We start from the raw sequence: 12,306 nt of genomic DNA, 5'->3' as shown, positions 1-12,306 counted from the left end.
TGAAACACCAACATTACCAAATGACATTAAAGAAGCCGACGTTAGCGAAATTAAAATCTCCAAACTGACAAGTGCCTTAGTTTTTGGGCAACAACAGAAAATGATATGTATCCTGCAGATTCAGCAGACTCCGTCATGTTACACTTATATTGGAAAATTTAGGATTTAGGATTTATGATAATAGTGATTATCCCTCAAGCAACTCTCCGCCAAGGTGCCGAAAAGTGTGAACCTCATGAATATTAAGATCAAGCTTACCGTCGGATTGGGCATGCACCGCCTCGTCATCGGCTCAGGACTCCTGTACGTCGGCGAGTACCTGCCAGCGAAGCACGAGCCCGTCGATGTGATCGGTCCGTGAAGTCCAGTGGGGCCCTTCGGGCCCATCATCTTATCCGGGGAATACATCACTAACAATTACAGTCACTAACAACAACCTACCATACCAGGATAAAAACAACCCGACCAAAAATTCACATAACTCGCGCGCGCACCTGAAGATGCAACCTGAGGCTCGAAACGTCGACGGCTGCTGAGAATTACAGGGGATGAAAGTATGATTTCGGTCAGATCATGCGGGTGCAGATACGGGTATTATGTTACTGGCCTTCGGAGTGGTGGATGCCATTGAAGCGGCGCTCCGTGGGGGTTGGGAGATTGCGTCGGCGCCAGCGTCGGGACGTCGAGCGTCCCCGCCTCCAACCGTCATATTCGAGCCGCATTCGCCTCGTTCAAATTAGTGACATTTTGATGGGGTATAGATTTTTCCCGAATTATTATGAAAAGGGTTATGATGGAAAGAGTGCAACGGCGAGGGATTGGGAGAAGGAACGACTCACCCCTGTATAGCAGATTGCATGCGTATAGCTTGTTCCTGGAATGAATTAATGCACGCGCGGAATGAATAGGCCGATTTGTTGCATCCACTCCTCTCGCGTCGTTCGAGTAATCATCCCTTTACTTTAAAGGGTTTTATTAATATCCTATACATATAATATAATAATAATACTACACTCTTTATCTTCGACTTCTTCGTTTTGAAACTATTTGACCACTGAATTTAGTTCATTTGCGTTACGTAATGAAACTCAACACAACTCAAATTTCATTACGTAATGCATTTTTTCGGATAATAATTCAGACACTTAAAAAACTTACTCAATTACCCGTACTGCTTCTTCTGTATAGGATGGAAGTATTTTAGAACCATTTGGACAAAACACATTCACTAAAAAGGCATTGTTTACAACGTCAAGTGGTTGTCAATGTGAAAATAGTTATTTTTGTATTGAGAGGCTAAAATGAGTGTTTTTTTTAAGGTACCTCTTCTGGAATGAACCATGAAAACATTAATTTTATACACGAAATACTTGAGTTGCTCATTTTTGACTTGAATGTTTGAGATTGACTTGAGTTTGACTTGAAATTAAGTCAAACTCAAGTCAATCTTTCTGACAAATAATTCAAGTCAAATCTAACAAAACAATGGTTACAAGTTCGAAAATTCAAACAGTTTGTCAAACTAGTTTGAAAGAGTTTGAAAAATAATTTATTCAGTAGAGATGCCTTGAATGCGTAAAATTAAAATAAAAATAGGTACAACAAATAGCTACATCAATTTAAAACAAAAAGAAAATGCATTGTTTCAAACTTTTTTTTCAATCCAATCCAATTTGTCACCTCAAAATTCTTCTTGAAAAGTGAAGTTCTTACTTCAGTACTTCTTACAAATTAAGTGAATTCTGCGAACAAGAAATCTGGCTCTAGATCCCCCTGCTGATAAAAATTACAAGTACAGGGTGGGCAAATAAGCGAGGTAAGCGGCTATATCCCAGGAACCACTCGTCGTAGAGACTTGCGGTAAAAAAATTTACCACTAAAGAAAACAAAAGAAAACACTGGAAATTGTTTCGAAGTTCATACCTCCACCGCTAGGGGGCGTAATAGCTATCGTCGAGTAGAAAAATGCATTTTACTCGAAAATCTTTCATATTAAGTTGGAAAAAAAATATCATCACTGTAAACCTTGGAAAATTCTCTATCTGTTTGAATTGTCACTTTCGATTTTGCGACATCAAATAAGGGTGGGGGAAAGATAGAAATCTGACTGATTGAAATGTCTGTAACTTCAGTTTGGCTCAACATTTTTGAGCAAATTAGATCTTATTTGAGAGACAACATCTTGTTGATTAAGGAAAAAATATACTCATAATGAATTTGATTCAGCTGCTTCCGATAGGGAGCGCTAAGTCAGAAGTTAATTGTTTTGTTCATTTTTCTCTGAAATTTCAAATGTAATGATAGGATTTTCTCAACAGAAACAAAAATTTCATTGAATTTGCATGAAAAAACCTGAAGGTCGCACAGCGATAATTTCAGGCGGTCAGAAGTTATGGCCCAAAGAAGATATTCTGCAACTGATGCAATTTGCGGAGTAGCAGAATACAGGTTCAAACTTTTTTATTTAAAAAGTTTGATTTTCAAATCAAGTCAAGTTTGTGAATAACATCCAACTAGTTTCCCTTGATATTCATCTGTTCAGGAGAGTATATCATCTGTATAGCTGCAAGTTTTGTTGGATGGTATGTTACTGAAAAGATTATTTGTAAAAATAACGAACAGTACAGGACCAAGAATGGACCCCTGAGGGACTCCAACCTGTATCGATCGTAAATCCGAAATCTCACCATTCCATTGCACTGTTTGTGATCTATTGGCTGAATATGAGCTGAAAATCTTCAATTATTTACCTCGAACACCATATTATTCCAGCTTCTGCAGAAGGACACCATGGTTTACACTATCGAAAGCTTTACTGAGATCGGTACAAGGCATTCCCACTTTTTTAAGCTTCTCATAAGCCTCCAAAACAGTCTCGAGTACATCAATCAAAGCTGTTATTGTTGATTTTGATTTTCTGAAACCATGTTGACTTTTTCTCCAAGAAATTAACTAGACAATTATTTAGTACAAGCTCAAATACTTTGATATCGCGGGAAGAATAGAAATTGATCTATAGTTAGAGCACTGCTCAATGTCTTCTTTTTTTACAATCGCTGTAACTATTGCCCCATTCATTGTTTGAGGAGATATTCCCTGCTCAATACAATCGTTCAAGATTCTACACAATGCCGTTTTCAAGAATGGTGAACATCGCTTCAGCAGAGACACTGATATTCCATGGATATCCTTAGAATTTTGAGAGCTTTGATTGAACTTTCAATATTCGTCATGGTCATTGAAAATAAAAATAATGTGTCCGAATTATTCAACTTGCTGTTTTTTAAAAGAGTGTTCGAGGTTACAAAATTTGTGTTCACTTTCTCTACTATATTCCTGCCAACCATTGTGAAGAATTTTGTTGTTTGGTCTCATACTTTCGCCTACACGGGTCACTCCTTTCATTTTACATTTTTTCAAATATAAACGCATTTAAGCATTCGAACAGGGACTCAGACATCAGCAAATATCTCTTGATATGGCTTATTATCATGAATTATGCGAGTATCACCTTTTTTTTATTAGAATAACCTTTTTTTGAAGTGAATAACTGGATTCTGAAAAATGGAATAACCTCATTCCTTTTAGTTATGTAGGTCGACAGTCACTATCATACTTTACGGAATATTCATATCACTTGAAATGAAAACACAATTCAGAACTGCATAATTTTACTAAAAAAAATATTTGTCAAAAAGATTTGGTCAGTAACAATAGCAGAAATCACCTTCGGCGTATTTCTCCATATAGGACTTGAGAATTTCAACATAATTATGAAAATAATCTTCCGTGATGAGTTTTTTGAAAGATGGAAACAAGAACATTGTCATATTGAGAGCTATCACAGGCCATAGGACGTATATAAAAAGCTGCAACAAAAAAAAAACTTTAAAGAATCGAAAAAATTCAAATCCCATCGAGATATGGAAATTTCAGTTCAAATTCATGCTGGAATTCTCGAAGACCTTTTTTTCTTATGTTCTCCATATGAAGTATAGAAGGTTTTTTTTCAAAAAGTTTTTTCTGCTTCAAATTCAACAATGGCCGTACTTATTTGAATTCAAAACAAGAAAGTTATGCTTTTACATTTGAGTAAAGTCATTTTCCAACCAATTCATTATTAAAAATCAATAATCCTTCATCAATTTGAACTGTTATTAAATTCCTTATCAGACGCTTTCCATATTGAAGAGAGTAATCTTAAAATTTCAATTCTTAATTCTGATTTTTTTTGTAGGTGAGCCTCCAGGTATAACTATTGTAGATTGAATCAAATTAATTTCAATTGGAAGCGTACTAATAAGAAAACAATGTGTCACATCGAAATTGAATATATACAAAATTGATTTTGGGTCGTGAAGTGTGTTTTCTACTTGATAAGTTACTCAATAATTACTCTTTCCGATGTGACACCTTTAGCTGAAGTAAAAACACTTATGATCCCAGAATTTCATTTCACTTTCAACGCCGTTTTTGCAACGATACTGTTGTCTAAATGTCACAAACTAGAATGCAAAAATTATCTTCAACACCAATTTTAATATACACTATAACTTGTGCTACAACTTTGCTAGTTGGAGAAGTAAATGAAGAGTTATTGACATAAATTGAAGTAACGGGTGCTTTTTTCGAGATATATAACTTCAAGTTAGCATTACTGTTCAAGATGGCGACCGATTTAACAGCTGTCAAGTGATTTATTCTCAGTTTGGTTTGGCAATTCATCATGAATAGACTCACGCCTGAATAACGCTTGCAAATAGTGCAATTTTATTTCGTCCATTTCATTTTGTTTAGCGATGAAGCGCACTTCTGGTTGAATGGCTACGTCAACAAAAAAAAACTGCAGCATTTGGATTGAAGCTAATCCTCAAGTGTATGTCGAAACACCGTTACAACCAGAAAAACTGACTGTTTGGTGCGCTTTATGGGCTGGTGGAATCATTGGTCCGTACTTCTTCAAAAACGATGATGGCCAGAACGTTACAGTCAATGGTGATCGGTATAGAGCCATGATTACAAACTTTTTCATTCCTGAATTGAACAACCATGATGTCCAGGAACTGTGGTTCCAACAAGACGGCGCAATATGTCACACAGCTCGTGCCACAATCGATTTATTGAAAGACACGTTTAGTGACCGCCTAATTTCACGTTTTGGACCTGTGAATTGGCCTCCAAGATCTTGTGATTTAACACCGCTAGACTACTTTCTGTGGGGCTATGTAAAGTCATTGGTCTATGCGGATAAGCCACAATCCCTTGACCAATTGGAAGACAACATTCGTCGTATTATTGCCGATATACTGCAACATATGTTGGAAAAAGTCATCGAAAATTGGACGTCCAGATTGGGACTACATCCGAGCCAGCCGTTGCGGTCATTAGCCAGAAATCATATTTAAAATGTAATGCCACAAGATAATCTTGCATGTAAATGAAATTGATGTCAATCGAATAATCCATCGTTGTTTTATTGCAATTTAAAGTTCTATAGCTCTAAAAAACACCTTTTAGTATTTAAACAAATCACTTCTGCTTTTATTCATTTCAATATCTAAAAATTCTAATCAGTGGTTGAGACATAATAATTTTAGTATAATAATCAGATTCAATGGAAAATTTCATCTCATCTATTATTTTGAATTATAGATGTAGGAATTTAATGATTTGATTAAAATGAGTTATCTATATCTAATTCACATTAATAACTTGACTATCAAGGAATATATGGATATGGTGTTTTCAGTTTCTTTCTTTTCTCGAAAAAAGCTTGAAAACTTTTTATTCATAACATCCAGTACAATAGATCGATTGGTGAAATTTGCATGATCTTTTTGAATCTACATATTTGATGACTTTCAGCTTCCCTAGATAAGGATATCAATAAACTCATTTGAAAGGAAATATAATTCGGTTGCGAATAGTGTCGTTATTTCAGCTTTGAAGTATAATACACAGAGATCTCGAAATATTTCATACGCCCTATCTAAAATATTACCTCCAATGGAAAGCGTCTGAGATTATTGATTATTGAGAATCGCAGTCTCCCATTTTGCCGACATTTTTTGCTATCGTTAGGAATTTCTGAAAGAAATAACCACGCAAATTATTATTGAATGAATCCTGAGGAATATCTCTAAGGTTACGCTATAATTGAATAAAATACTCAGGTATCAGATAAATTGAAAAAATTCTGCCTCACCTGTAAAAACCAAGAAAGTATCACCCAACCTCCAATGCAACAAAGACCAGCAACTATTAGAGCCTGTGTTTCTTCATTAACTGACCACTGTTTTGACTCATCATCGGAACTGAAACAAACCTCTACTGGTTCAAACATTTTCGCGGTGAACTCAAATTTTGATTCGCAGATTTACTGAACCCAGAATGACATACTGTGACCGTTGAAATTCGATAAACGTCAATCATCGATGGTTGTCAAAAATTTTAATGAGAACTAATCTATGGGAGAGAAAAATGAATAATTCGAATAGAATTTTTTTTTTAATTCTGGGTCAAATAGCAAAACTCAAAGTAGAACTTTACTTGAGACTAATTCAGAACCTTCTTACGTACTGTAATTTCTATGTGCATTGATATTGTTGCAAAAGTCGATTGCTATAAAATAAACGATTAATCGGCGCATACGTCATTTTGCAAATACTACATAGAAACAAATGATCTTGCATCATCAGAGTGGCGGCTAGTGACGCATATAGGTCAATTTTAACCATCTACGCGGCCAAAATTGGATTTTAAAAACTAACGATAATCATTTAAAACAAATTATCGTCGATTAGAAAACATTCCTAAATCCCTCATTATAACCTCCCCAGGTACATCCTGAGCGTGCACAGATAGTTGGAACTTGACCATCAACCAGTGCGCTCTTCTTCGAAATCATAGAGTTTGAAACAACAACAAATTTGAACATAAATATTTCTTTACCGGTGTCAGTTTTTGCAGTGAAAGTGATGGATTTCGATAACCCTGGCAATATTCTTCATTTCTAATATAATTTACCTAGCCTCAATGCAAAATTCAAAATTAGTATATTTACGTAGTATATAACAAAGAGTGTTTTCTTAAACAAATTGTGAAGTAACTTTAAGCTTCAAAAGTTAATTTGTTGTAGTCCTCCGTTGAACCCCGTGATTATTCTTTTTTTATCATGAAGTACCATCCTTTCCTTAGTAAATGTTACAAAAACTTCCTGCGGAAATTTGCAGAGGATAAGAATAGGGCGATTTTTAACGACATAGTTTTTTTCAACAAAAATTTAATTTTTTTTATTATTCCGCTAATCATTGTTTTTCGTTATTGTAGAAACTGCCGGAACATCAGGTGTGAAAACTGTTACCTGGAGTTACCTTTATGGAATAATGAAAGACCAATATTTACCAAATTTTGAAGCAAAACTGGATTATCTGGAAAATCACTTACTATCGAACTATGGCACTAGTGATGATAATTTAAAACAAATTAAACAACGATTTTAATACATGGAGAAACTATCATTGAAAAAGCTTTGCTACCAATAGGTCAATTGTTGGGGGAGGCTGCAGAAGCGCATAATAAACATTTCCGCGTATATCGTGAGAATTTCGCTAGAAAATTTTCTAGAGAACAATGCAGCCTTGATGTATATCACAGATAACTATTGACTTCGGATCCATTGATAAGCAGTCTGAGGCCCAAAAAAACATCAAAATCAAAAAGTTTTCGTCCTGAAACAATAGAAATGCTATTGCCGGCAGATTCCAACTCGAACCCGATTCAGATTGCGAGGAAGATGACTCTTTAATCGAATGAAAATATTATTACTGCACAAAGATAATTATATGTATTTTTTATGTTATTTTGCGGAGAAATTGTTTCACTCAACGTGAAAATGAAATAAATCCAACATTTGTTTTGAATATCACGGCTTTTCATTTACGGAATCCCAAAACGACTTTTTTTTTCTATTCCAATGTTTTTTATTTACATTTTACGAGATGAACTAATCAAAAAATCTTTAATCAGATATAAAATACTGCATAGAAACGATAAATACCGAATATAAATGAAAAAAGTGAGAAAATATTTTTGGCCGCGTAGATCGTTAAAATTGACCTATGTGTGAGGGTTAAAGATGGTGAGGCACATTGAAAACAAATATTATTATTGTAATTAACATACGAATATATATTTCAAGTTTACAGACAGAGTTTATATAGTTAACTTTTTCAGTTGCATTAAGAAAATGTTTATTACTAATACTTGATTGATGATAATATATGGTGAAAATCCTGAAAGAGTTGAAAAAAACTTCTACCTGTTGAATTGAACTGCACGCATTACTTAAGAGGTAGCTTCCTCCAAAGATCTGGTGTTTAGAAGGATGAAAATGATCTACAGAAGAGGTTCCATCCTAATAGCACAGTAATTCATCGAAAACTGATATAATTTAAGTTTTTATTTCAATAATATTTGTTTAGAGTGAAAAGGATCGATCTTTGTTTATTTAATTTTATTAAATTTTTAAAAACCTGGGTAGGAGTTTTGTTGCCAAATGAGCCAAACCAGCCCTAGAAATCTGTGTTTAGAGTCTCATGAACAATTGTAACGTTGCAATTTATTTGGTGAGGCACTGCCTCAGCAGCCTCATAGGATAGGCCGCCACCGCATCATCATCAACTTTTTCTCAGTGCCTCAACTTTGAAGAATACAAAAAATTAATATTGAGAAACCGGGGCCTACTAGATTCGAGTTACAATCTACGACCTAGAAATCTCTGACGATTCTCACATCAATTGTAACCTTAACGTCAGATAAAAAACCGACTAAATCAAGGCTACGAAGCACACCCAGTAGATACAATCGATAAAACGATGTCAATTTGTATTTACGCCACAACTAATATAATTTTTCGAACGTTCATTTGATACATTGATCCAACGAAATCAGTGTAAATCTCCTGATCTCATCATCCTCCGATGAAGTCTGCCGATTAGCCTCTATTACATCCTCTTCCTTCCTACCCCATTCCAATCAAAAGATTCCCATCTACGGTTGGAAAATGGCAGTAGCAAAAAGGCTTGCTCTCTCTCGGCTTCTGTCAACTCAAATGTGGATTTATACGGTCTATATTAGATTACATATACCCCAAGATCCGCTTCAGCGCACCGATAAATAAACACAGGATCTTCAATTAGGATTCAGTCTGAAAAATGCTTCCATTTCCTCGCCCCCTGTTAGGTGCTACCCGCGGGAAATGCGCCAGTGATATATTTCTTCTCGCCGGATTGGCCTTGTTAAATATCCATTCACAATAAGATGGGCTTAAATGTTGACTTATCATTTCTATAAATATATTCTTTTGAATTAAATAAGTCAAACAGTAGGTATACTGTATACATAAAGCATACTTTCATCAATCTTCAAAATTTTTGAAAGTATGCTTCACAACAGACTTTCAAATTTTTTTTCATATTTTTGATGTCTTCCCAAAATGCCAGCACGGCTATTTTCGAATTCCCTAATGTTGTTGAGGCAGAATACCAATTGGTCTCTTTTTAGATCTATTGAAGGCATTTGATTGGGTAGAACATAAAAAATTGTTGGAAATATCAGACAACTGTGGAATTAGGGATAACCAGTTGAAGTAAATGCAGGTTTACTTAACGGACAGAAATCAGAGGGACATTGTTGGTCTTGGAGATGAAACCGTAATGACAGAGTTATCACAGTTGGTTTACCACATGGTAGCATATTGGATCCTTTGTTGTTTGTTGTCAATCTAAGTCTATCATAGTATAGAAGAATGAATTGTAAAGCTGTGACGTTTGCAGATGATACAAACTTTCTTGTTAGATTGAGGAGTTTGTCAGCACTTGAAGGCTATGTGAGAGATTTATTAAAACTTGTGGAACAGTGGTTTGAGGATCATAACTCAACTTTGAATGTCCAAAAGACAGATTGTATAATTTTCCATAGTGAACATTCTAGAATAAATTATCCTCAATGTGTGCATACTGATGATGACGACAATGAATTAAGAGATCATATAAAATTCTTAGGTCTTAGACTTGATAAGTACTTGGAATGGAGTGAACATATTAATCACTTAAAAAGTAGATCATTGTGCTTGTTTCACTCTCTTGATGCTTAGGAATCAAATTAATCTTAATATTCTTATGTAGGTTTTTTTCGCGAATTTTCATTCAGATCATCTTTTGGTATTGTATTCTGGGGAAGTTCTTCATGTGCAAAATCTGTTCTTGTAATTCAGAAGAAAGCACTGAAAACTATGCTTAACATGGGATACAGGGGTTTCATGAAGAGGTATTTACAAAAATAACAATATACTCACCGTTCATGGTTTGTATTATAAAAAGTCTTGATATTTTTTGTTGAAAACATCACTTTTTTGTATCATACAAATATTTGAGTAATACAAGGACAATCATTTCTTTCAACATACAACAACTTTAAGAGAAAAAATTTTTCAGTATATGGCCATAAATTTGTTTAATGCATTACCACCTAAGTTGAGAAATTTTTCTAGATTAAAACAGTTCAAAAAGCGGTTATATGATCTGATATTGAATTGTGAAGCGTAATGTGTATATAAATTCAGGAACAGTAAAAACGATTCTAGTCGTACATAATGTTTATTTGTTGAAGTTCTCAAATAAACTTTATTATTATTATTATAAGTGAACATTTTTGACTTGTTCCATATTTTATGCTTTGTGTAATTCTTTGGAATTGAAATTAAAGTAGAAGTACTACTACCACTAGAAAGGTAATACATTGTGGAATCAATAACTTATCTCGAAATGAATAAGAATTCGAGTCCCAAGTCCATCCACTTTCGTTTCGAGATCCATACTTTTCCGAAATATCAATATCAAGTTTAGCTTATGCTACTCTCACACTTTGATCCACAATATGACAATATAAGGGGTAGTAAAAAAAAATCCATTATATATGCATGAAAAAAAGGCTTTAATTACCATAGTTATTATGCCTCTCTCATAGAAGCCTTTGTTCCTATTGGCAAAATATTGAGAAAGTCGATTTTCAAAAGCCTCTGTTGAAATGAATTTTTCACCAGTAAAATTGTTCGCCATGGATAGTAATAAATAGTGATCACTTGATGCCAGGTCTCGGAGCTTCAGGCGAGTCACTATCGATATGTGTAGCCTGGCGTTATCCTGATGGAACATAATTCCATTCCTATTGGCCAAAGCTAGCCGCTTCTGGGCGATTTCTTCCTTTAGACTGTCCAATTGTTGACAGTACAGTTCCGAGTTAACAGTACAATTATATTCTGACACTTATGAAGCAGTAGATCCCTGGCTGAATAGAAAATATTTTTTGATTCTTAATTAGGAATCAAAAATCAGAAGAGATTTCTCAAATCTTGCTTAAAACATCTTCTCCAAAATCTGTTCAAAGTTTCAAATGTCAAGTATCACTATCCCAAGCCACATAACATCTAAGTACAAACATTCCTTTTCAAATCAGGCCTCTTTTATTTATAATGACATCGATTATAATATCAAAGCAACATCATTAAATGGTTTTAAATTATAATTATCTCGAAAAAATTTTTGAGGTGTTAAAGAATAAGATTGCTGATTACGAATCTTGAAAGGATTCTTTTCAACAAACTCGACTCAAAAAGGTCAACAATCATACCATAAAATAACTGCTTCGGAAGTTTGTCATTGAAATTTCCTCAAAATTTTGAAAACATCTTGTATCTCGACAACGAGAGTTCTGAGATAACTTTAAATATAAATATTATTATATAAAATTAAATATAATTTCTCAACTCACACAGTTACATATGTCTTTTATCTCAGATTTGTCCCATTGGTCCCCATAGAGATCCCATATATTCAAAAATATTTTCTTTATCCCGATTCGATTTTTTTCAAAGGAATTCCCTTTCGTTTTTTCTTCAATGACACCTGAGGACTGGATATTCTAATGGGAACACTAAAATAGTATCGGAAATCCCTCGTGAGCAACAAATGGGGCAACGATTATATTCGATTGTTCTACATGTCAGGTCACATGACGAGCACGTGGCAAGACCCCCATCTTTGATCGGTGATGGTACTCCAAAGTGTGTAATTGTTTCCAGTGTGATCATTCGATAAATTTAATGCTCCACTCAAGTAAGCGTGCCGCAGCGTCGGCAACACCGATATAAATCATACCAAAGTCAGTGGCGTAACATACGAACTCTTTGACATCGTATTTATTCTCTGGAAAATATTTTTTCATTCAATCAATTATTATGATCCT

General features: G+C 34.6%; 1 protein-coding gene across 2 annotated transcripts; it reads right to left on the bottom strand.

Annotated features, from left to right (window-relative positions):
* Nucleotides 1-3,654: 3,654 nt before the first annotated feature.
* Nucleotides 3,655-6,431, bottom strand: LOC123672944. 2 transcript variants are annotated; one of them, XR_006746391.1, is made up of 3 exons: nucleotides 6,206-6,431; nucleotides 6,002-6,087; nucleotides 3,655-3,869 (listed from the first exon to the last, which is right to left on the bottom strand). XR_006746391.1 is itself a non-coding variant. In XM_045607312.1 (2 exons), exons 1-2 carry the CDS (start codon nucleotides 6,341-6,343, stop codon nucleotides 3,705-3,707), a joined length of 303 nt encoding a protein of 100 aa, XP_045463268.1. In that variant the 5' UTR covers nucleotides 6,344-6,429; the 3' UTR covers nucleotides 3,655-3,704. The 2 variants fall into 2 exon arrangements, 1 of the variants encoding a protein (XP_045463268.1); XM_045607312.1 differs by lacking the exon at nucleotides 6,002-6,087 and having other exon boundaries at nucleotides 6,206-6,429.
* Nucleotides 6,432-12,306: the final 5,875 nt, after the last annotated feature.

Source organism: Harmonia axyridis, chromosome 2 (genome assembly GCF_914767665.1).
Source record: "Harmonia axyridis chromosome 2, icHarAxyr1.1, whole genome shotgun sequence".
In the NCBI taxonomy this organism is placed as follows: Eukaryota; Metazoa; Arthropoda; class Insecta; order Coleoptera; family Coccinellidae; genus Harmonia; species Harmonia axyridis.
Note: the sequence above shows the minus strand (reverse complement) of the source record. Positions and strands in the feature narration are given on the sequence as shown.

Coding starts and splice junctions, on each gene's coding strand:
- LOC123672944 (XM_045607312.1), bottom strand. CDS start 6,343: ATGTTTGAACCAGTAGAGGTTTGTTTCAGTTCCGATGATGAGTCAAAA. Junction 3,870..6,205: donor TACTTTCTTGGTTTTTACAG/GTGAGGCAGAAT, acceptor TTTTTGTTGCAG/CTTTTTATATACGTCCTATG.